We start from the raw sequence: 25,792 nt of genomic DNA on the forward strand, positions 1-25,792 counted from the left end.
AAATTCAGTCCTTCAGTCCTGTTCAGGATTACTTGTTGTGCAAGTTAGCTACCAACTGATAAAATTTCCGAGAAGCTCTGCTGAAACCTATTGGGGTTGTCATTTTCATCAGTCATTTATGTCAATTATAGAGTATGCCTTTTTTTTTTTTTAATACTTTTTATTATTATTATTTTTTTAAATTTCCCATTCCACAAATTTGATATATTGTAATATGGTAAATGAAATTGGCTAGTACTACTGGTCCCTCACATTGACACACACCCATAAATAAAATATTGTGGATTCGAGTCACAAAAACAACAAAAATAAAATAAATTTGATTCGAATATATAATTGATGACTAAATTAAATATAAAAAAAGAAAAGCAAACGCACTTATCTCTATTCTGGTTTTTATTTCATTTAAGACCTAGAATGCGGCCCACCACTAGCACAAGACTCGCTCTTTCCATTACCTAGCTTTCATAGTGTTTTATTATTATTATTAAATTTAAAATTTTTATTTTTTAATGTAATTTGAGAATCATCTTCTAACGGCAATTATATGTCGCCACGTTTCATGTACAGCAAGCATGAACTAGTGCTGCGAAGTACGGGATCATGACCGTTATTCTACTTCGTTTGGCGCCAGAGAAAGAGAGAAAATTGAAGACTTAAAACTTGACCACGAAGGGTACTATATCTCTCTCCATTTCATCTATTACTGTTGTAAATGTGTGCGTGTGTGTGTGTGCGCGTGTATATATATATATATATATAGATAGATTAGATGAGCTATCATATTTGCGCCATTGAAGCCACCGTTTAGTTTTCTTTGAGCTTACACTTACAGGAGACACTCTTTGAATTCTCTTATTATCATTGAATATCCTTTTAAAATCTTTCTTTGACTAGCCGGTTTAATTTTCAGAACGCCCAGTAAAGCAGGAAGCCATTGAAGCCACCGTTTAGTTATCTTTGAGCTTACACTTTCAGGTGACAATCTTTTAACTCTCTCATTATCATTGAATACCCTTTTAAAATCTTTCTTTGACTAGCCTGTTTAATTTTCAGAACGCCCAGTACAGAAGGTTCTCATTGAACTGCTTTTGAAAAATATTTTTGTTTTTCTGTATATGTGGGTAGTTGAAAAATAGAAGCACTGCTTTAATATTTTTTGTTTTTCGTTATCTATTTATTTTGTTTTTAATTGTGGAAGGCATTGTTTGACATTTTCTTTTTTGGGTTTTCACTGACAAACTGGCAAGAACCAAATTAATTTTATGTCTCCATTGTTTCTCTGAACTATTAGTGCATAATTGCTATTACTCTATCTTTTGGTTTTTTTGTTCTCTATCGGATTATTTTATATATATGTAGTACTTGATGTTAAAGTATGATAGGAAACTTAAATCTCTGTTCTGTTCAAATTTGATCAACTTTTGAAAAAGGTACTAATTTACTGTGAGAAACTCAAATTGAGTTCGAGAGTTACTAAAACTTTGATGTTGTTTACTGAAACATGCATACAGAATGGGAAAGACAATCCGGTTACATGGATTTTCTGGTCTAGAAAATCCAAAAGATGTGGTGGAATTTCTAGAGGCATATACTGGGGAAGGAACTGTTTATGCTGTTGAGGTTGGGCAGTACAAAAATCAGCGAAGGGCATTTGCTAAAGTTCAATTCACTAGCGAAGAAAGTGCTGAAATTATCATGGACTTGGCAGCTGATCAAGATGAACGCCTTTGGTATGGTGGGGATTCTTACTTACAAGCTCGGGAGTTGAATCTCGACATTGAAAAGAAGCCAAAGGTCTTTGCTTATAGCATGGATGATGTAAAATTACACTTTGGAGGTCAGATCTCTGAGGACAAGTTTTCTGTGCTATGGAAAAAGAAGAATGTATCAGTGAAATTTGGGATGGGGATTAGAAATTTCTACTTCTTTTTCTCTTATCTTTCTGTCGAATACAAGCTTGAGGTCCCCTCTGAGAGCATTTGGAAGATTGAGCTACGTCGTCCACGTGGTCAAGCTACCAAGTTTCTTCTCATCCAGGTTAGCGATCTAATTTGATCTTCCAGTTTTGCTATTTTCCCATATTGTAATATTTCTTATTTGGCATGGTGTTTCTTTACTTAGTAATAACACTGTAAAACTTGGTGGAAGTAGATCAAATTGATGATTCTGCTTTTAGAAGATGCAAAAATGTTCTTCCAACTTTAAATCTGAAATTTCGTAATCATGCTCAATTGGTTACACTTTGATGAAACAGGCTACTGTTCGTTTATTGCTTTAGAACGTTTAATAGGCTTGTATATGTGTGTGTTTATATATATATATATATATATATAAACTCCATGTTTCCATTTGCTATATTATTAGGAAATCGATGACATATTCATTTCTTTTCAATGATGGTAAAGCGGTTTGGAATTTCAGATGAATTGGTTTGTTTTGTTTGTTGGAGTAATTATGAGCATAACAACTTGGTTAAAGATGTTCAAAAAGAGTATGAACATACCAGAGCAATTTAGACCATTGGGAATACTTGAATTTCACCAATGGCTCAGTCTTAACGAGTCTTAACGATCCTTGCAGAGATTAGACAAGACATCAAAGTCTTGAGCAACATTACTTTTTGGTTTGGCCGCTTTAATCCTCACTAGCTTAGCAAAGAATAGATGCTGTCATGTATAGTAATTTAGAAGTTGATTAGAATTGGAGATAAGGGGCTTGAAATTGGAATTATTATTTCCGATACACAAGAGGATTTCTTGGTACCAAAAAAATTGTACCTTCCTTCTTAACCATATACTATCTTTTAGTCTTTGTCAAGTTCTTAGCCCTCATCCTTGGTCTTCTGAAATGTGTTCCTCGTTTGAGATCTTTGCTTTTTTCTTACCTTAGATTCAAGAATCCCACATAAATCCTCTGCATATTCTTTATTATCAACCCTGTTGCTTCCCTTATGTGCACCATTTGGTACTAAAATCTGATGCATTCTTCAAATTAAATTATGAAACAGTTTAAGTGATTGTTTTTGTGATGATGTTGACGTTTGAAAACAAGTTAATACTTTCTCTTTTCCTGTCAGTGTATTGTAATTCAGAGGTTATTTATAATTGGAAATAGGGGCTTGAACTGTGGCACTATTTACCCTTGAAAGAAAATATTTTTCCTTTTAATACTTAAAGTTGCAATACACAGCTGGATTTCTTCGCACCTTTGAATTTTGAATGTTCATCCTTGGTCTTCTGAACTTTGTTCCTTGTTTGAAATATTTGCTTTTCTTAGCTTAAATTCAAGAATACCACATAAATCCTCATTCTTTTAGAATTATCGACCCTGTTACACCCTTATGTTGTACTAGAATCTTATGCATTCTTCCATTTGCTCAAGACTCGAAGCTGTAAATTAAATTACTTTAAACAGTTAAAATGATTAAAATCTCAATGCTATACTTAAATGGTTGTTTTTGGATGATGTTGATACTCTGAAAAATCAGTTAATACTTTCTCTTTTCCTTTCTCCAGTTAATTGGTGCTCCAAAAATTTATGAGAAAGATGTCCCTATTGTGAACTATTTTAAGGAAGCTCCTAACAGGTACTGGGTCCGGGAAGTCGATTTTACTCCATCATCCTCCATCGGGCAATCTTCTGCTATATGTTTGGAGCTCCCATACAGATGCCAGCTTCCAGATTTGCGTGATCATTTCATTTATTACAAAGAAGAAGAAGGCCATTTCGAACTCCAGAAAGGTGACAGTTTCTCACATGATTCGAATCTTGTTCCTCTCGTTGATCCACCACCAGGCATTGACTTGCCATACAAGATCCTGTTCAAGGTAAATTCCTTGGTTCAACATGGATGCCTTCCTGGACAAGCACTTGATATCAATTTTTTCCGGTTAGTCGATCCGACTAGGATAAATATCCATAGTATAGAATGTGCATTGAACAGGTTATATCATCTAAAAGAATGTTGCTATGACCCTGTGAAGTGGCTCAAAGAGCAATACCGAAAGAACCTCTCAAATACACTAATTCCTCAAGTACCTTATATTGTTCTGGATGAAGGATTGGTATATGTATACAGGGTTCAAGTAACACCTTCAAAAGTATATTTCTGTGGCCCTGAGATTAATCTATCAAATCGGGTTTTGCGCAATTATCCTGAAGATATTGATAATTTTCTGCGTGTTTCTTTCGTCGATGAGGACTTGGGTAGCATTTATTCAACAGATTTATCTCCACGCACAACTTCAGCGGATGATGAGGAAAGGCGAACTGGAATTTATGAAAGGATACTAAGTGTACTAAAAGATGGAATAGTTATTGGTGACAAGAAGTTTGAGTTTCTTGCTTTTTCATCAAGTCAACTAAAAGATAATTCTGTTTGGATGTTTGCTTCAAGACCAGGGCTTAATGCAGAAGACATCAGGGAATGGATGGGAGATTTTCGTCACATTAGAAATGTGGCAAAGTATGCTGCTAGGCTGGGACAATCTTTCAGCTCTTCCAGGGAAACACTGAGTGTTTTCCATCACGAAAGAGAAATAATTCCCGACATAGAAGTCGAAAAGGGTGGAGTCAACTATTGTTTCTCTGATGGGATAGGGAAAATATCAGCAGAATTTGCTGAAAGAGTGGCAGGAAAATGCAGCATAAGTTATACTCCATCGGCGTTTCAGATTCGATATGGTGGCTACAAAGGCGTTGTGGCTATCGATCCAACTTCTTTCAAGAAATTGTCGTTAAGAGAGAGCATGGGCAAGTACAAATCAAAGAATATAAAACTTGATGTTTTGTCATGGAGCAGCTATCATCCCTGTTTCCTCAATAGACAAATAGTAACCCTTTTGTCTACTCTTGGAGTTAAAGATCGCGTTTTCGAAAAGAAGCAGAAAGAGGCAATAAACCAGCTGGAGGCTATTCTAACTGATCCATTAAGAGCACGGCAAGGACTGGAGTTAATGTTTCCAGGAGAAAACACAAACATTCTAAAGGAAATGCTTGTGTGTGGCTATAAGCCAGATTCAGAACCATTTCTTTCGTTGATGCTACAAACTCTTTGTGCATCAAAGTTACTAGAACTCCGGACGAAGACGAGGATATATATTCCAAATGGAAGATCAGTAATTGGATGCCTAGACGAAACTGGGACATTGGAATATGGCCAAGTGTTTGTGAAATGTTCTTCTCGTAAACTCTTGGATGATTCTTCCTTTATGTTCAGCAGTAGCAGTTCAAGAGAAGACAGTTTTGTTGTTCGTGGAAAGGTAGTTGTTGCTAAAAATCCTTGCTTACATCCAGGAGATGTTCGTGTTCTTAGGGCTGTGGACGTGCCTGCATTGCACCACAATGTGGATTGTGTGGTTTTCCCACAAAAGGGAAAAAGGTAACAAAATTTTCATATTTTTATCTTCTAAGGCATTCAGTCATATTTCACACTAACAGATATAAATTACCTTCGGATTTTATATACTTTGTCTATGAAACATAACAGATTAGGACTGACATGTGCTATTTTGGATATTGCTATTCAATTTCATTTCATTTTTCGGGTTTTTACTCTGTCTCAACGAAGTTCTTTATTAGTTGATTCGATCAATAATTTTTACTGAGATTGTATTAACTTATTTGGATCTGTTTTTTCCATGGCTAGACTTTGTTAACAACATTATTGAATGACATAGCTATTTTTCCATTGAATTAGACCTCATCCTAACGAATGTTCGGGGAGCGATTTGGATGGAGATATCTACTTTGTTTGCTGGGACCCTGATCTCATTCCTCCTCAGCAAATTGATCCTATGGATTATACACCAGCACCGATCACAGAATTGGACCACGATGTTACAATGGAGGTATATATTTATATAGCCAATTTATTGAAACATTAAAATACCAGCAAAAAGACACATGTTAGTTTAGTTCACTAGTTGTGTATATCCCAAGATTTCTGCTCACACAATCGTGTTGTGCTTACAGGATGTTGAGGAGTATTTTACCAACTTTATGGTAAATGATGTCATGGGAATTATTGCAAATGCTCATACTGTCTTCGCAGATTCGAGCATGAAGAAGGCTAAGAGTGATTCATGTCTTAAGTTAGCAGAGTTATTCTCAATTGCCGTTGACTTCCCAAAAACTGGTGTCCCTGCGAAAATACCACGCCGTCTGCGTGTCAAAGAGTACCCGGATTTCATGGAAAAAGCCGACAAACCTACCTACGAATCGAAACAAGTGATCGGGAAGTTGTTTCGACAGGTAAAAGATGTTGAACTACACACAAACTCCATAAAATCCTTCACTGAGGAAGTAGCGGCGAAGTATTACGACCCAGAAATGGAGGTGGATGGATTTCAAGAGTATGTAGATGATGCCTTCAAGTATAAAACAGAGTATGACTACAAGATGGGAAACCTGATGGATTACTATGGATTCAAAACCGAAGCAGAATTACTGACTGGAAACGTTATCGGAATTTCGAAATATTTCGATAAGAAAAGAGACTTGGAATCTGTTAATTATGCTGTGAAATCATTGAGAAAAGAAGCAAGGACTTGGTTCAATGAGGAGGGAAATGAGGAGTCGGTGAATTATGCAAAAGCATCAGCTTGGTATTATGTTACATATCATCCTAGTTGCTGGGGCTGTTGCAATAAGGGAATGAAAACAGATCATTTCTTGAGCTTCCCATGGTGTGTTTATGACAAGCTCATCATGATCAAGAAGAACAAAATGAGCAAGACTCGATTGCATATGTCATCACTTGAAAGCCATAGGCTAGGTTTGCTATCCCTTTGATTCGAGAAATTTTACATTTTTAAAGTGGTCGAATTACGTTGTGTCATAAGGGTGGTTTTCCTAAGCAACTTAAATATGGTATTTGTATGTTTTCGTAAGCAACTTATGTATGGTATTTGTATGGTTTTCCTAAGCAACTTATGTATGGTATTTGTATGCTTTTCCTAAGCAACTTATATATGGTATTTGTATGCTTTTTCTAAGCAATGGTATTTGGATTAAAATCCTGTTATGCATATTTTATTTTATCTTGTGTTTTATACTGGAGCATATGATGATTTGAATTCGAAATCAATTTTTTCTCGAGCAGGAATATCCCCTCAGGGATTGACCTCTGTTTTGCCTTCTTAATTTGTAATAATATGTTTTTATCTATATTTCCACCAGCTAAATAGAAAATAAGTATATATATATATATATATATTTGTTACCATTTGTGTCATGTAGCAATTAAATCTTATTTAAAATCAATAATAAATAAGATTTAATTTTCCATATTAAAATTTATTTTAAATAGTCAAAATGAAAATAAAATACTTTTAATCAATATATATTATAACAAACTGCAAGTTTCTATGAAACAAATGTAACAATTCCAAAAATTATGTAATAATAAACTAAAATTTAATTAATAAAATAATTAAACTAGACGAATGTATTTAGGAACAGAAAACATTAACAATCCTAAAAAGGTTTTTTTTTAATGCCTAAGAGAAAGGACTTTAATAACTGAGAATAAGTATAACAATGAAGAAAACTAATTTAAAGAGTAGAGAAATAAAAAAACTAACCAAAAAAAAAAAAAAATTATAAGCAAAGACAAAAACTAAGAACGATGAAATTGCAGAAAAAAATTAAGAAAATTCAATGAAGAAAAGTTGTTCGTTAAAGGTATATGCATATGTTTCTTTAAATTGTGAAGCTTGTATTTATAGTTTTAAATATCCTGTACGTGTAGAAATTTTAATCCAAGTAGAATCCTATGGATAGAAATATTAGAAATATAATTCAACAACCACCATCTCTTCAGCTGTAAATTTGCTTCGATAAGATGATATGTTCATCTACAAAAGAAACTCAATTGGGCTTAATCATTACTTTCAACTAAAATATTTAGCTAATCCATAATTAAAACTAATCGGCCACCATTTTAAGAAACCTGATGAACCAAGATAAAGGTATCAGCTCCTTTTGCGTTTTGACATGTTAGCCCACTGGCCAAGCATATTTGAGGGGTTTTACGATTATTACCTCTCTGACAAAAACAAACCTTGATTCTGAAGTTTTTATTGTTGCCCGTTTTAACTGTTCAGTACATATAAGATGTCCTTCTAAGCCCTTGGACATGACATCTCATCAATTCCAAAAAACCACTTTGTCTTCAACCCTATGGCACATAAATTGCCATTTTGAGTGATTTTTTGATCTGGAAAACACCACCATTTTAAATAAAAATAAATAAAAGCTTCATTTCAAACTCCATTATCGTGCCAAGATAACAAAAGAGTCAAATTCAAGATCTACCAAATGTCATTTCGCCATCGTATAGATCAAATCCACATCCAAAAAATTAAAAAATAAAAAATAAAAACAAATCAAACCAAAAGCAATTTTGATACTATCGAATTAAGTTGGCTTGGTAATTTCGCTTGAATTTTCTGGATTTGATGAAAAAATAATAATAATAATAAAAAATAAATAAAACCATGTCAATCTCTCTTAGTAGACTAGGAGTTTATTTATGATCCTTTTCTAGACTTTACGAATCAAGCGTAAGAACCCATAGCTTCACAAATTTGGAGTAAAAGAAAGTAGAATTCAAGGAATACAACCCATTCTTACCCAAAGAACTTAAAAAAAAAAGAAAAAAAAAAAAAAAAAAAGAATGCACCCCATTATCTATTATGTAGAAGTACTTGTAAAAGGGAAACTATAGAACCCATAGTTAATTCAATTTAAGATGTGCCACATCGTTTTAGAAATTTTTTTTCATTTTTGCCATTGAATTTGGTAGAAAACAATTATTTTCCAGTAGCTTTTTAATCCAAATCAAACTAATTACTAAATTTATACAGAACATGGAATTTTAGCCTACAAGATTGCCAGCTTAATGTCGAAGCTTCTTCATGTATGGCAATCGTTATAGGACAAAAACATGATTCGGGTTCGAAATGATTGGATCTCGAGTGTGAAAGATCATCTCCAACAACGAAGCTTTCCTTCTCGGCCTCGCTTGCACAAAGATGGTGGAGAATCTTTGACTACGTGGCAAACAATGCACAACCCAAACCATGCCTTTGATTACAGGGCGGGTCCAAGTGCACTGTTCAAAACTCAATAACAAATTATTATAAAACTACTATAATACATAATCATTGAATATCAGATTATTATGTAACAAAAATATAGCATTTCCATTTGCTTTTTTTTTTTTTTTAATATACCATGAAGGAAAAAAAATAGAAGTAAAACATTTAATTTTATAAGATGCATTTTAAATTTTTATGCCAAAAAAAAAAATTCGAAACTAAACAAATACAAAAGTAAATAGAATATATCAGAAAAATAAAAACTGATTTATGGACAACAAATCTATTCGACTTTTCCAAAGCCATCAATCAACTAAAACTTACTGCCCGATGCCTACTAGCCAAGCCCCATTAGCCAATCAAAGAACCTTGGCTACTTGACAACTAAGAAGTAATTTGGCCAATGGACAATCAAAAAAGTGACCTGGTTAATTGACAACAAAAAGTAATTTGGTCGATGGACAACCAAAAAGTAATTTGGCCAATGGATAAAGCTCCTTATCGTATTGGCCATCAACCAAGGCATCTCCAACTTTCTCTTTGATGTCAACCTTTAGTCAATCTTCACCGAAAATGCCATGCTCTCAGAAACTTCGCTTACTCACTCTGCTTGAAAGAAAAAGAAGACCGAAGTTTATGATTCCTCTGTGGATCCATTTTCCTTTAAAAAACCAAAAAATCATATTGATATTAATACATCTTAAATTATACATGCTTTAGGACTTTGCATTATAATTTATTTATTATTATTATTTTTTTTTGTATTTTGCATTTTAAAATTTATTTTTCTTTGCATCGTTGCTCCCTTCTTTCTTTTAATAGATTTTTCATATGGCTGTCATATGGGATAAAAACCAAGGATATAAATCGTAATTCTATATAGTTTACGATGCAAAATGCAAGAATTTTAAAATAAAAGTTAATGAAAATACCAAAAAAAAAAAATTTAAACAATACTATTATATTTTTAAAAAGTTTGTAAAAAAATTTTAAAAATAAAATAAAATGTAGTTTTTCAAAGATAAAAATAAAAAATAAAAACCAATAAAAAAATATGAACATGCATTAAAAATATTTTATTTGAAAAAGTAAAAATTTAATTAAAAAATACATATTAAAAAATCTTATAAGTACCCTTTTCTTAAATAATAAGTATAAATGTAAAAGATACATGGAATAATAATAATAATAATAATAATAATAATAATAATGTGCCAATTCTTTTAGATTTTCTGGATAGCTTATCTTTTTTCCAATTCTTTTAGATCCATTATAATATATACAAATTATTATTTAAATTTTAAAAAATAAAAATAGATATTATTTAATTTTTTTTATTTAAAAATTTTGTATTTTGCATTCTAAACTATATAGAAATGCATTTTGCATATTATTTTTTACCCAATATACCAGTTATGTAACAAATTTATTAAAAAGTTAAACAGGAAAAGGAAAAAATGTACAATATAAGAAAAAATGAAATTCAGAATGTAAAATGCTTAAAAAAAAAGTATTAAAATGAAAACTCAATATGTATCCAAAAAAAAAAAAAAAAAAAACAATATGATGGGTTTTAAAGTTAAAGGTTTAAATTACAACATTATGAAAAAAAAAAGTATTAAAATGTAATTAATTTGTTTATTAAATATGAAAAATTAAGTGAAGTTTTTTTTTTTTTTTTTTGGTTTAGTACTCGTGCATGCTGTGATGTGCACCCCAAAAAAAAAATAAAATAAAATAAAATAAAATAACAAAACCATAACAAAACAAAAGAGTGAAGAAACTTGGCATCATTGGCTGGGAAAAAGTTAGTCATGATTTTTTTTTTTTTTTGGTAATAAAAAAAAAGAGTCATATGATGCTCTGGAAAAGATGCTAACAAACCTTTGTCATATGGTTTTAAAAAGTTTACATGACCATGTTGAAGGATTCTCTGCTTGCAGTGGTAGGATTGTGGGACCGACTACCATAAATTAATTATATTTATTTTTATTTAATTTTTTTAATATATATTATTTTATCATTTCAGGGATATATATTGCGTATTCCTTAGTTAGCTTGCCATATAAATATCCAATAGTAAAATTTTAATAAATAACTAATCTCATTAAATAAATAAAATTATTCAATTTCAATTCATTAGCAGATTAAATGAATAAATTCATGAAATATATACAATAATATATTTTTTAAAAATCTTTTAAGATCCATTAAATATATAAATTAATAATTAATTAAATTTAAATAAATAAATAATATATACAAATATTTACCATATAAATAAATAAAATTTTATCTAATACCTTATCTATATATATATAATTTTTTCAATTTAAGGTAAAATTTTCTTTTTACCGTACATATATAAACTTCAATAGTTCACATGATTACTGCAAGTTGTTGTGTCACCCTTCACCTTATTTTTAGCATTAGTTATTGAAGTATCTTGTATACATTTGATATTAGATAATACAAATGCTATAAATGTACTGTTTGTGTAATAAGTAATGTATGTCAACTAAATGATATATGAAAAAAAAAAATATATATATATATATATATAATTACATTTAAATTAGGTCCTTAATATTATGATTAATGTTAAAAAAAAAATTTTTAACTTTTAAAGATTAAGATTTAAAATTATATTTATTAATTGTTGCTCCCAACAAAATTTATTTATTTTAAATAGGATATGTCATTAAATCTATATTTTATTATTTTTAAATATTAAATACTGGTTTTTGATCTTTATGTAATCCAAAAACTAAAAGCAGAAGATCTGATATTAAAAATATTAAATCATCTTAATTTAGATTTGCTATATATATATATATATTTAGAAAAATTATTTCTCAAAAATATAAAATTCTTTTTTTAATTTAAGGATAAATAAAAATAATCCCTTTAGATTAATAATATTTTATAGCCCCATATATTCAAGGATTTTAATGTATTTATGAATTTATTATCATATTAATGAAATGTTCTAAAATATGAAATTCAATCTTTCATTCCAATCCAAACTTACTTGTTATGCAAGTTAGCTACCAACGGATAAATTCATTAGTCCTTTATGTCAATTAGATAGTACGTTTCTTTTTATTTTATATTTTATATTTTTTTATTCTTATTCCTTTTCTTTCAATCCAAGTCCAACCCTCCCCAGCAAGAAATTGATTCGTATTCTCACTGTCACCACTAATGATTCCCATTCTACAAATTTTCCACAATCAACTTTGGTATATTGTAATATGACCAATGAAATTGGTGCAGTGGTCCCTCACTTTGTGGGTTCAAGCTACAAAAATAACGAAACTAAATAAATTTGATCTTCTAATTCTAATTAATGAAAAAAATAAAATAAAAATAAAAAATAAAAAAATAAAAAACATACGCGTTTTGAAACGACACTTTTCTCTATTTAAGGCCTAGAATGTGGACCACCACCACAACGCCCACTTTTTCCCATTTGCTAGCTTTCATAGTTGCATGGCAATTTCTTTTAAATTTTTTTTCCAATTTTCCATTAGTTCAAGCTGTTTTTATATTTGAGAATCATCTTTTTATATATATACAGGTGAAGCTACCGTGAACAAGTGCTGCGAAGTAAGGAATCATGACCATTATTCTACTAGTTTGGAGCCATAGAAAATGAGAGAAAAATGACTTTAAACTTGATCCCCAACAGTACTATGTCTTCTCCCATTTCACCTAATGCCTTAGTATATGTGTGTATAAATATAAACGGTTTTGAGATGATAATTGCTTTATAAAAAATGAATAGTCATCTACAATCATCATATCACGAGAATTATATAGATTTAACAACTATAAATGTTATTTCTCACCATCTTTATTTATAAATCCCTTATTATATGATTTCTAATATAAATATATATATATATATATATAGATTAGATAGCTCTCATTTTTGCGCCATTGAAGCACCGGTTTGGTTATCTTTGAGCTTACACTTTCAGGTAACACTCTGTTCTCTCATTATCATTAAATACCCTTTTGAAATATTTTTTTTAACTAGCCTGTTTAATTCTCAGAATTTCCAGTAAAGCAGATTCTAATTGAACTTATTTTGAAACATATTTTTGTTTTTCTGTATTTGTGGGTAGTTGAAAAATAGAAATGTTGCTTCAATATTTTCCTCGTTTGGCATGTCTTTTTGGGTTTTTACTTGGAAAGTTCCAAGAACCGAATTCATTTTATTTCTCCATTGTTTCTCTCAACTAGTAGTGCATAATATAGCTATAACTCTCTCTTTTTGCGTTCTTTTCTCTATATATTATTGGAGTCTGTTACACATAGATATACAATATGACTATATATATATATATATATGCATAGAAAATTTCTTACCATAAGGTCCAGATGAAATTTTCATGCTAACTTAATCGTATCTAATTAAAGATAAATGGCTATTTTAAAATATACGTGTACTCTTAATTGGATACACCTTGGTCTATATGAAAAGTTTATCAAAATATCTTGATGAGAGAATGAATGTGTATATATATATATATATATAATACTTAATGTTATACTATGATAGAAAACAAATTAATCAAATCTCTTTTCTGTTCAAATTGATCAACTTTAAAAAACAATAGTAATTTACTGTTAGAAGCTCAAATTAAGGTTAGAGTGATTAAAACTTTGATATTGTTTACTGAAACATTCAGAATGGGTAAGACAATCCAGTTATATGGATTTTCTCATATAGAGCATCCAAAAGATGTGGTTAAATTTCTAGAAGAACATACTGGGGAAGGAACTGTTTATGCTGCTGAGATTGGCCAGTCCAAAAATGAGTCAAGGGCATTTGCTACAGTTCAATTCACTAACAATGAAGGTGCTGAAATTATCATGGACTTGGCTGATCAAGATGAAAAACTGTGGTACAATAAGGATTCTTATTTAAAAGCTTGGGAGTCGAAACTCGACATTGTAACAAAGCCAAAGGCCTTTGTCTATGGCATGGATGATATAACATTACACTTTGGAAGTCAGATTTCTGAGGACAAGTTTTCTATGCTATGGAAAAGGGAAAATGTATCAGTGAAATTTGGTACGGGGTTTAGAAATTTCTACTTCTTTTTCTCTTATCGTTCTGTCGGATACAAGCTTGAGGTCCCATCTGAGAGTATTTGGCAGATTGAGCTACGTCGTCCACGTGGTCAAGATAGCAAGTTTCTTCTCATCCAGGTTAGCTCTCTAATTTGACCTTCCAGTTTGGATACTTTCTGATATTGTAAAATTTTTTAAATGGCATGGTATTTCTTGAATTACTTTGGAGCACTATAAAACATGGTGGAAGTAGACCAGACTGATGATTCTGCTTTTGAAAGATGCAAAAATTTCCTTCCAACTTAAAATCTGAAATTTTGAAATCATTCTGATCAATTGGTTAAACTTTGATGAAACAGGGTACTCATAGTTTATTGCTTTAGAATGTTTAATAGGCTTGTATAATGTGTGTATATATATATATATATATTTATATAAACCTTCCATGTTTCCATTTGCTATATGATTAGGAAATCAGAGACATATTCATTTCTTTTCAACGATGGTAATGCCGTTCATAATTTCAGATGAGATGGTTTGTTGTCTTGTTTGGAGTGAGGAGCATAACAACTTGGTTTAAGATGTTCAAAAATAGTATTGCCATACCAGGGCACCTTAGACACTTGGGAATATACTTGTACTGAATTTCACCTGGCTCGGTGCTTAACGAGGCTTACCGTTTCTTGCACATACTATACAAAACATCAAAATCTCGAGCAACATTACTTTTTGGTTTTTTTTATTTGATACTAACAAGCTTAGCAAAGAATAGATGCTGTCATGTGTAATATTTCAGCGGTTAACTAGAATTGGAGATAGGGGCTTGGAATGTGGCACTCTTTACTCGAGAGAGAAAATATTTTTCCATTTAACTCTTAAGTGGGAATTATTATATACAATACACATGAGGGTTTCTTCATACCTTTGAATTTTGATATAAAAAAAATGAACCTTCCTTCTTAACCATATACCATCTATTTACCTTTGTCAAGTTCTTAACCTTCATCTGAAATTTGTTCCTTGTTTGAGATCTTTGATTTTTTTCTTACCTTAAATTCAAGAATCCCACATAAATCCTCTGCATATTCTTTTCGAATTATCAACCCTGTTGCTCCCCTTATGTGCACCATTGGGTACTAAAATCCGATGCATTCTTCAAATTAAATTATTGAACGGTTAAATGATTGTCTTTGTGATGATGTTGACAGTTTGAAAACCAGTTAATACTTTCTCTTTTCCTGTCAGTGTATAATAATTCAGAGGTTAATTATATTTGGAGATATGGGCTTGAACTGCAGCACTATTTACCCTTTAGAGAAAATATTTTTCCATTTAACAGTTGAGTTGAATTATGATTTGCATTAGACAAGAGGGTTTCTTGATACCTTTGAATTTTGATATGAAAAAAAATTGAATCTTCCTTCTTAACCATACACCATCTTTTTATTTATCAAGTTCTCAAGCTTCGTCCTTGGTCTTTTGAAATTTGTTCTTTGTCTGATATCTTTGCTTTTTTCTCAACTTAAATTCAGGAATCGCGCATAAATCCTCTGCATTGTCTTTCAGAATTATCAACCCTGTCACACCTCTTATGTGCACCATTTGGTGCTAAAATCTGAATGCATTTTTTAAAATTAAATTATTAAACGGTTACGAGAAAACCAGTTAAACTTTCTCTTTTCCTTTCTTATTTCTTTCTCTAGTTAATTGGAGCTCCTAGGATTTATGAGGAAGATAACCCTGCTGTGAACTATTTCAAGGAAGCTCATGACAACTACTGGGTCCGGGAAGTGGATTTTACTCCATCATCCTCCATCGGGCAATCTTTTACTATATGTTTGGAGCTGTCAAACAGATGCCAGCTTCCAGATTTGCGTGATCATTTTATTTATTACAAAGAAGACGAAGGCCGTTTCGAACTCGAGAAAGGTGACAGTTTCTCACGTGATTCGAATCTTGTTCCTATTGTTGATCCACCACCAGGCATTGACTTGCCATACAAGATCCTGTTCAAGATAAATTCCTTGGTTCAACATGGATGTCTTCCTGGACAAGCACTTAATATCAATTTTTTCCGGTTAGTCGATCCAAATAGAATGAAAATCAATCACAATCACATAGAATGTGCATTGAACAGATTATATCTTTTAAAAGAATGTTGCTATGACCCTGTGAAGTGGCTCAAAGAACAATACAGAAAGTACCTCTCAGGTACACTAATTCCTCGAGAACCTTATATTGCTCTGGATGAAGGATTGGTTTATGTATACAGGGTTCAAGTAACACCTTTGAAAGTGTATTTCTGTGGCCCTGAGATTAATCTCTCCAATCGTGTGTTGCGACATTATCCTAACGATATCCATAATTTTCTGCGCGTTTCCTTCGTTGATGAGAACTTGGACAAAATGTATTCAGCAGATTTATCTGCGCGCACAACTTCAGCAGATGATGAGAAAAGGAGAACTGGAATCTATAAAAGGATACTAAGAATTCTAAAAGATGGCATAGTTATTGGTGACAAGAAGTTTGAGTTTCTTGCTTTTTCATCAAGTCAACTTCGAGATAATTCTGTTTGGATGTTTGCTCCAAGACCAGGGCTTAATGCGCAACGCATCAGGAGATGGATGGGAGATTTTCGTGAGATTAGAAATGTGGCGAAATACGCTGCTAGGCTGGGACAATCTTTCAGTTCCTCCAGGGAAACACTGAGTGTTCGTGGAAACGCAAGAGAAATGATTCCCGACATAGAAGTCGAAAAGGATGGAATCAAATATTGTTTCTCTGATGGGATAGGGAAAATATCTGCAGAATTTGCTGACAAAGTGGCAAGAAAATGCAGCTTAAGTTATACTCCATCGGCATTTCAGATTCGATATGGTGGCTACAAAGGTGTTGTGGCTATGGATCCAAGTTCTTCCAAGAAATTGTCATTAAGAGAGAGCATGTGCAAGTACAAATCAAAGAATATAAAACTTGATGTTTTGTCATGGAGCAGCTATCATCCTTGTTTCCTCAATAGACAAATAGTAACCCTTTTGTCTACTCTTGGAGTTAAAGATCGCGTTTTCAAAAGGAAGCAGAAAGATGCAATAAACCAACTGGAGGCTATTCTAACTGATCCATTAAGAGCACAGCAAGGACTGGAATCGATGTTTTCAGGAGAAACCACAAACATTCTAAAGGAAATGCTTGTGTGTGGCTATAAGCCAAATGCAGAACCATTTCTCTCGATGATGCTACAAACTCTTTGTGCATCGAAGTTACAAGAACTGCGGATAAAAACAAGGATATATATTCCAAATGGAAGATCTCTAATTGGTTGCCTGGATGAAACTGGGACATTGGAATATGGCCAAGTGTTTGTGAAATGTTCTCGTCGGAAACTCTTGGATGATTCTTCCTCTACGTTCAGCGATAGCAGTTCAAGCGAAGACTGTTTCGTTGTTCGTGGAAAGGTAGTTGTCGCTAAAAATCCTTGCTTACATCCAGGAGATGTTCGTGTTCTTAAGGCTGTGGATGTGCTGGCATTGCATCACATGGTGGATTGTGTGGTTTTCCCACAGAAAGGAAAGAGGTAACAAGATTTTCCTACCTTTTATCTTCTAAGGCATTCGAAAGGGGTAAAAGAAAAAAATTCATATCTTTATCTTCTAAGGCATTCAGTCATATTTCACACTGAGATATTGATAGATTTAGGCCAGCCTATACACATTGGAAAGCACAGGTAGCACATGAACCAATAGTGGAAGAAGTAGATGGTATATTTGTCTATGAAAAACATTAAGAGGAATATGTAAATTACAAACACCATAACCAACTTATAAACGGATTAGGACTTACTTGGGCTTTTTTTGGATATTTCTTTTTAATTTCAATTTATTTTCGTGTTTTTTTCTGTGTCTCGACGAACTTCTTAATTAGTTGATTAAATAATTTAAGCCAGCCTATATAAATCAAAGACATTCAAAACCAGGGTTTTATATTTGTCTTTGAAACATTCAAATGAATATGTAGTTATAAACTCACACCGTAACCAATTTATAAACTTTCATGCATTGATGAAATATTATAACCTAGGAGCAAACACAGTAGGACTGACTTTGTGCTCTTTTTTTTTGGATATTACTATCTAATTTCATTTCATTTTCGTTAGTTTGTTGGACGAAGTTATAAATTAGTTGATTTACACAAAAATTTAGCTCGCGTAGTATTCCATACTTGGCTACCATACTACTTTAATGTCTAATCAACTTATTTGAATATTTTTTTCTTTTCTTTTTTTTCCTCTCCTTCATGGCTTTATGCTTTTATTAACTAATTGTTGAATGACATAGCAATTTTTCCATTGAATTAGACCCCATCCTAACGAATGTTCGGGGAGCGATTTGGATGGAGATATCTACTTTGTTTGCTGGGACCCTGATCTTATTCCTCGTCGGAAAATGAAACCTATGGATTATATACCAGCACCGATCACAAAGTTGGACCACGATGTTACAATAGAGGTGTGTGTGTGTGTGTGTGTATATATGTATATATAAATGTGTGTATATATATATATATATATATTGCCAATGGTCGAAACATTGCAATACCAACAAAAAGACTCATGTTAGTTTAGTTCACAAGTTGTGTATATCCTAAGATTTCTTCTTACACAATTCTGTTTGTGTTTACAGGAAGTGGAAGAGTATTTTACAAACTATATGGTAAATGATGCCTTGGGAATTATTGCAAATGCTCATACTGTCTTCGCAGATTCGAACATGAAGAAGGCTATGAGCGATTCATGTCTTGAGTTAGCAAAGTTATTCTCAGTGGCGGTTGACTTCCCAAAAACTGGTTTCCCTGCGAAAATACCACCCCGTCTGCGTGTCAAAGAGTACCCGGATTTCATGGAAAAAGCCGACAAACCTACCTACGAATCGAAACAAGTGATCGGGAAGTTGTTTCGACAGGTAAAAGATGTTGAACTACACACAAACTCCATAAAATCCTTCACTGAGGAAGTAGCGGCGAAGTATTACGACCCAGAAATGGAGGTGGATGGATTTCAAGAGTATGTAGATGATGCCTTCAAGTATAAAACAGAGTATGACTACAAGTTGGGAAACCTGATGGATTACTATGGATTCAAAACCGAAGCAGAATTACTGACTGGAAACGTTATCGGAATTTCGAAATTTTTCGATAGGAAAAGAGACTTGGAATCTGTTAACTATGCAGTAAAATCATTGAGAAAAGAAGCAAGGACTTGGTTCAATGATGAAGGAAAAGAGGAGTCGGTGAATTATGCAAAAGCATCAGCTTGGTATTATGTTACATATCATCCAAGTTGCTGGGGTTGTTACAATGAGGGAATGAAAAGAGATCATTTCCTGAGCTTTCCATGGTGTGTTTATGACAAGCTCATAATTATCAAGAAGAACAAGACGAGCATCAAAACTGTAAATGTCATCATCACTTGAAAGCCATAGGCTTGGTTTTCTATTACTTTGATTCAAGAAATTTTACATATTTAAGGTGTTCGAAATACGTTTTGTGTCATATGGTACTTCGATTAAAAGCTTGTTATGCTTATTTTATTTTCTGTTTGTGTTTTATATTGGAGGAGGTATGAAGATTTGAACTAGAGATCATATTTCTTGAGGAAATGTCCCAGTAGGGATTGACCTCTTGTGGTACGTACTCTCTTAATTTATAATAATATGCTTTAATTTATGTATATTTCCACTAGCTAGAAAGGAAAAAAAAAAAAAAATTTATTTGTCACTTTTTTGTATCATGTGGCAGTTTGATTAACAATCCAGTTTACTTTTTCATATTAGATTTTTAGTTTAAATAGTCAAAATATAAATAAAACACATTCTGTTAGCATTTATCATATTAACAATAGATTATTGGTAATGACCATTAGTATTGATGATAATGTTAGATTGATTCTTTTCCCACTACTTGTTGTGGTAAGCTTTCACATTGCTGGAAAATAATTTAAAAGCTTTAGTGGATATAAACTTTGAAGATTAAAGGTCTTCTCTTAGTTTAATTATTTGCTGAAACATATAAACTCAACACGTGCACGGGGAGGTTCGATATCCCAAAAAACAAACCCAAAAAAAAAAAAAAAAAAAAAAAAAAGATAAAAAAAATTGTGTTCTCAACGGATTGTAATCTGCAAATTAAAGGTGAGAGCCTAGCTAAGTCTATATTTATTGGAAACTAATTAATGCTTAACGACAAAATAACAAGCCGATACTATTTTCTGAAGATTTTTTTTCTTTTTTTTTTTGGGGGGTCAAATTATGAAGATTGCGTTTTAGACATATATCCTCAAAAAGAATGTTACAAATTTGTACTAAGTACAAAAAATAGTTAAAAGGTAATTTATTGGTGCCAAAAGACAACAAGTCACAATGGTTAAACGTAACGTGGCTAATGCTCTTTTTCCTTCTTTTTTTTTTATTTTTTTATTTTTTTTATTTTTTGGTGGAAAAAAGGTATTGCACACACAGCAACAAAAAGGTCTGTGAACAAGGCATGACTGAACTCATTTGAATTCAAGGGAATCAAAATAATATTTTTCCGAATAAAATATATACAAAATCAATTATGAATGTGTGACTGCTTACGATCGATTTAATATCTCAAAGCTTTTACGAAAGCATACATTTGCTAATGAATATACCATATCCACGCCACGTGTCTACACAAGTTACACATAACATGAAAATGGTCCCAAAAATTCTGCATACAATAATAAAATAAGCATGCAGAGAACATGCATATAAAAATAAATAAATAAATATAGCGCGCTAATATGCAGATGAATTTGGACAACTCGCACTAATTAATGTGCTATCAATAAGCTCGAAATTGTCAAAAGCAACAGAAAAGGAAATAGAAGCTAAAGTTACTGCTTATACATCTATATAAAGGACTAGCATGCATGAATATTTTCGTACAAAACAAACAAAGCTAAAATATCTTTACGATCAAAATATGGATTTTCTTTCTCTATGGCTGGTCTTCCCCTTCATTGCCATTCCTCTCATTTCCTATGCATTCATATCCAAGTTCAATTCCACCAGTAACAAACCCGGAGCCCTTAACGTTCCTCCGGAAGTTTTGGGTGGCCGATCCTCTTGCTCTGCGGCACGGCCGGTCACAAATTCATCTCTTCCAATGAGTTGGAGAAGTTCCTTGCATGGCGTACTCAGTCCATGCAGAGACCCTTCAGCTCTTCCACTCAAAAAGCACAGCGATTCCGTCCTCATTCCGCGCCAAACCGAGATGCAGATCGTCCGTGCGCCGGGTTTTCTCAAAGCCGAAGCACTGGTTCACTATGTTGGAATAATGGATTCTCAGGTGCAGGAACATATTCAAAAGCATTGGGTTGGAAAAGAGACCGTCGACGTTCATAGGAAAGCGCAGCTGCTCTTGCTAACCCTATCGTCTCAATTCTTCATGGGATTGGAAGATGATGCTCGTGTACAAAAGCTTTGCGATTTGATGAACACTATGATGTTAGCTCTCGATGTTATTCCTTTTGACTTTCCCTGAACGGCTTTCTATCGAGGAATGAAAGCCGCTACGGCGGCGAAGAAGGAGCTACATTTGTTGATCAATGAGAAGAAAGCAGCCATGTCTAGTGGAACGAAGATGCATGATATCATATCATTGATGATCAGTAAACCTGACCCCACTACTGGAAAATTCATGGCTGTGAGCGAAATTGCTGATAAAGCTTTGGGATTACTTTCCGGAGCATTTAATTCACCTTCCATTGCTACGGCTTTTGTTATGAAGTATCTTGGAGAAAGACTTCAAGTTTTTCATAAAGTCGGAAATGGTAAATATTAATCCTTCTTTATTCTCCTTCGCGCATGTAAAATTTTATCAATTTTTCACATATTTTTCAATGATATGCTAATAAATGTTTTGAAATTAAAACAGAACAAATGGAGATTGCAAGCTCTAAAAAGGCAGGTGAAGCACTTAATTGGGAGGATATACAGAAGATGAAGTATTCATGGAATGTAGCACTTGAAGCAATGAGGCTACAACCACCAATTCAAGTAATATTTAGAGAGGCGTTGACGGACTTCACCTATGAAGGCTATACAATTCCTAAAGGAAGGAAGGTATTTAAAAATGAAAATAATTTCATTTTTTTCAAATTTTCTTTTGAAATTAGTTAAAGTTTCTTGTACGAAAACAATTTATAAATGTATCAAATTTTATTCTAATAGCTAGGTGTAAATAAGCAGAATATATACACAAAGAGAATCTTTCTGAATATAAATGATACTTCATCTTCGTATATGTTTATTTATAAAATTAAAGTTTTTGTATATGGGATTTTGTTTGAGTACGTAGGTGTATTGGACAGTTAGCACAACAACTATGAATCCAGAATGTTTCTCGACACCAGAAGAGTTTGATCCGACAAGGTTCGAGAGAGAAGGTCCTCCACCGTATACGAATATCCCATTTGGGAGTGGTCCTAGAAGTACTTGTCCTAGAAGAGACTATGCTGGCCTTGAAATTCTCACATTTATGCATCATGTGAAGAAGTTGATGAATATTGATATTATTCAATCAAGGCTTGCTTTCCTTTTACAAGCAATGCATACATATATAAAGTACACGCTGGGATGGAATATTGATTAATTTCCTAAAACAGAGGAGCTAAGAAAAGAAGGTAAAATAATGTTTCAGAGAATACAATGAAAATGATTTATTTTGTTTCTAAGAATGTTGATTGACACTATCATTTCTTTCTCTAGTTGCTGGTTGACTCCATTAACCATTCATTGCTGTCATTGCTTTGTTGGTGTTTATCAAAGGGTGAGCTGCATAACTGATTACTAGCCGTAGCCTTTGCTGTCATTGCTTTGCTGGTGCTTAGCAAGGGGTGAGCTGCATAATTGAGATTGATCAGTTGCATGATTGAGATTGGGATGAGATTGAGCTATTCTGTCATGCCCCCTCAAGCTAAAGGGTGGAATGGAATGAACCCCAAGTTTGCCTCAAAAATTGTGGAACAAGTCGCCGGTCAATGGTTTTGTCTTAATGTCTACAATTTGAAGGTGAGAAGGAAGAAAACGTGTGACAAGATGTCCTGTGGCAACCTATTCCCTAACAAAGTGATAATCAATTTGGACATGCTTGGTATGGCCATGGAGAATTGGATTCATTGTCATATGCAAAGCACTGAGATTGTCACAAAGAAGCTGTGGATGTTTGAGAAGAGGAACACCAATATCTCGTAAGAGGAATGTGATCCACATCAGTTTTGTAATTGTTGAGGCCATTACTCGATATTCTGCTTCTGTACTTGATCGTGCAACAGTTGGTTGTTTCTTCAAGGACCAAGAGATGCAGTTAGCACCCATGTAAACACAATAGCCACTTGTACTTCGATGGATGTCAGGGCATCCGACCCAATCTGCATTATAAAAACCAGTTAAATTAAAAGAACTTTGTTGAATGAATCTTAGCCCAAAATTGATTGTTCCTTTGAGGTAACGAAGTATGCATTTGACTTCACGGAGATGGGATTGGATAGGATTTTGGAAATGCTGGCATACTCTACTAACGACATCGGCTATATCTGGATGAGTGAATGTGAGTATTGTAAACTACCAACCAGTTTTTGATATTCTATAGCATTGGTAGGCTGGTTATCATCATCTTGAGGTGTCACTTTTATGGCCAGTGGAGTCTTAATTTTAGCAGCTTCTAGCATCTTTGCTCGAAGTAGAAAATCTCTAGTATATTTTTCTTGACTTAGAAAGATGCCCTCTTGAAAATACCATGCCTCAACTCCTAGAAAATAATGCAGCTTTCCGAGGTCCTTTGTCACAAATTTTGTACCCAATATGCTTATTAAACTATTGATCATAGCAGGATCATTTCCTGCTAAAAGTAAGTCATCGACATAGATCAATAATAGGATAGTAATATTATTTTGTTGGAAAACAAAGAGGGAGGAATCAGATTTGCTACATTTAAAACCAAGACAAAGTAAGAATTGAGACAAACGGTCAAACCATGTTCTAGGGGCTTGTTTGAGTCCATAAAGTGATCTTTTTAACAAACAAACATGGTCAGGATAAGTTGAAGAGATAAAACCTGGTGGTTGCTCCATATAAATGGTTTCTTTCAGATGTCCATGCAAGAAAGTATTCTTAATATCAAGCTATCGAATTGTCCAGTTTGATATAACAGCAAAGGAAATAACTAATCTGACAGTGGTATGCTTGACTACCAGACTAAATGTTTCATCAAAATCAATCCTTTCAACTTGTGTACATCCTTGTGCAACCAGTCGTGCTTTCAGTCGATCCACTTTACCATCCTCTTTATATTTGGTCCTGTACACCCATTTGGATCCAATGATAGTTGTATTTTTAGGTCTTGGAACTAGTATCCAAGTATTATTGTTATGAAGAGTAGTAACTTCTTCTTGCATGGCATGAAACCAGGATGGATCTTGAAGAGCTTTTCGAAAAGTCTTTGGTTTAGCATATACAAGTGACATTTGAGATGCAAGATTGGGATTGCTTTAAAGTTTTCTTCTTGTAATCGTTGGATGACCATTGAGATTTTCTGAATTTGTTTTATTGATATTGGTTGGAGAGACCTGCAAATCAATTGTTAGATTATCTTGAATACCTATGGGATCGTGATATGAGATAAAAGGAAGATATGATTGTTTTTCATATTGGCTTGGCTGTTCTGGTTGTGATTGACTGGTACGGTTTTGCTCAATGTTGGATGTAGAAGGATAAACATCTCTTTGTTGATTTGAGATGCTGGTTTCCAAAGAATCAGTGATAGAATGAAGACTTGTTTGTTCATTCTATTCCTCATGCATGTTTCACCAGTTCCTGGCTTATTCTGCTCTTCATGCTTGCTGCTGCTGGTGGCATCGGACTGTTCACATAGGTACTGTTCATGCAGGCACCAATTTCTGGTTCTTTTTGTTCTTTATTTTTACTGCTGGTGTTGTTGGTTTCAGTAACTTCTGCATTGTTTTGATGTGATTCTGGAATGTTGTTGTTGTAAGTGGTGTTCGGAAAAAAAATTTCTGTTTAAAGGTATATAATTTTCATGTTTTGGAAAGCCCACAAGTTCAAGAGATTCCTGCAAAACAGTGTTAGTAATTTTGCAAAAAGGAAAACTTGATTCATCAAAAACTACATGTCTGAAAATATAAACCCTTTTTTGTTTCTGGATAATAGCACCTATAACCTTTATGATGAGGGCTATATCCTAAGAAAATACATGGATATGATTTTTCAGAAAATTTATGGTCACCATGATTTCTTAAGTATGGAAAGCATTTACATCCAAAGACACGTAAATGACCATAATTAGGGTGTCGTCTATATAAACGGAAGAAAGGTGTATGTTTTTGTAAAGGTCTAGAAGGTAGACGGTTGATAAGATATACAACCGTTTGGAAAGCTTCAACCCATAGTTTTAGTGTTACATTAGCATGAAAAATCATGGTAAGTCCCATTTCAACTATGTGTTTGTGCTTTCTTTCTGCTAATCCATTCTGCTCAGGTGTACCTCGATAAGAGATGTGATGGACAATT

The 25,792-nt window shown here is 33.0% G+C and overlaps 3 protein-coding genes across 4 annotated transcripts; all 3 read left to right on the forward strand.

Annotated features, from left to right (window-relative positions):
* The first annotated feature begins 769 nt into the window (after positions 1–769).
* LOC107429227 (probable RNA-dependent RNA polymerase 1) lies at positions 770–7,043 on the forward strand. The gene is made up of 5 exons (XM_016039878.4): positions 770–978; positions 1,515–2,040; positions 3,519–5,383; positions 5,702–5,852; positions 5,977–7,043. Exons 2-5 carry the CDS (start codon positions 1,516–1,518, stop codon positions 6,793–6,795), a joined length of 3,360 nt encoding a protein of 1,119 aa, XP_015895364.3. The 5' UTR covers positions 770–978; position 1,515; the 3' UTR covers positions 6,796–7,043.
* Positions 7,044–12,589: 5,546 nt separating this feature from the next.
* On the forward strand, positions 12,590–19,911 carry LOC107429229 (probable RNA-dependent RNA polymerase 1). Of its 2 annotated transcripts, XM_048462910.2 has the most exons (5): positions 12,590–13,087; positions 13,802–14,324; positions 15,890–17,760; positions 18,541–18,691; positions 18,866–19,911. In XM_048462910.2, the coding sequence occupies exons 2-5, from the start codon at positions 13,803–13,805 to the stop codon at positions 19,652–19,654; spliced, it is 3,333 nt and encodes a 1,110-aa protein (XP_048318867.2). In that variant the 5' UTR covers positions 12,590–13,087; position 13,802; the 3' UTR covers positions 19,655–19,911. The 2 variants fall into 2 exon arrangements, with proteins under 2 accessions (XP_048318867.2, XP_015895366.3); XM_016039880.4 differs by having other exon boundaries at positions 12,590–14,324.
* A 1,934-nt stretch (positions 19,912–21,845) lies between these two features.
* LOC107429222 (beta-amyrin 28-monooxygenase) lies at positions 21,846–23,458 on the forward strand. The gene is made up of 4 exons (XM_048462024.2): positions 21,846–22,035; positions 22,140–22,327; positions 22,563–22,789; positions 23,128–23,458. The coding sequence occupies exons 1-4, from the start codon at positions 21,846–21,848 to the stop codon at positions 23,456–23,458; spliced, it is 936 nt and encodes a 311-aa protein (XP_048317981.2).
* The last annotated feature ends 2,334 nt before the right edge of the window (positions 23,459–25,792 follow it).

The sequence above is a fragment of the Ziziphus jujuba genome, chromosome 12, assembly GCF_031755915.1.
Source record: "Ziziphus jujuba cultivar Dongzao chromosome 12, ASM3175591v1".
NCBI lineage: Eukaryota > Viridiplantae > Streptophyta > Magnoliopsida > Rosales > Rhamnaceae > Ziziphus > Ziziphus jujuba.

Excerpts from the sequence above, each read along its gene's own strand:
- LOC107429229 (XM_016039880.4), top strand. The coding sequence starts at position 13,803 with ATGGGTAAGACAATCCAGTTATATGGATTTTCTCATATAGAGCATCCA. Across the intron at positions 14,325-15,889 it reads GCAAGTTTCTTCTCATCCAG|TTAATTGGAGCTCCTAGGAT; the intron begins GTTAGCTCTCTA and ends TTCTTTCTCTAG. Across the intron at positions 18,692-18,865 it reads ACCACGATGTTACAATAGAG|GAAGTGGAAGAGTATTTTAC; the intron begins GTGTGTGTGTGT and ends TTGTGTTTACAG.
- LOC107429227 (XM_016039878.4), top strand. The coding sequence starts at position 1,516 with ATGGGAAAGACAATCCGGTTACATGGATTTTCTGGTCTAGAAAATCCA. Across the intron at positions 5,384-5,701 it reads TTCCCACAAAAGGGAAAAAG|ACCTCATCCTAACGAATGTT; the intron begins GTAACAAAATTT and ends CCATTGAATTAG. Across the intron at positions 5,853-5,976 it reads ACCACGATGTTACAATGGAG|GATGTTGAGGAGTATTTTAC; the intron begins GTATATATTTAT and ends TTGTGCTTACAG.
- LOC107429222 (XM_048462024.2), top strand. The coding sequence starts at position 21,846 with ATGCATGATATCATATCATTGATGATCAGTAAACCTGACCCCACTACT. Across the intron at positions 22,036-22,139 it reads TTTTCATAAAGTCGGAAATG|AACAAATGGAGATTGCAAGC; the intron begins GTAAATATTAAT and ends AAATTAAAACAG. Across the intron at positions 22,328-22,562 it reads CAATTCCTAAAGGAAGGAAG|GTGTATTGGACAGTTAGCAC; the intron begins GTATTTAAAAAT and ends TTGAGTACGTAG.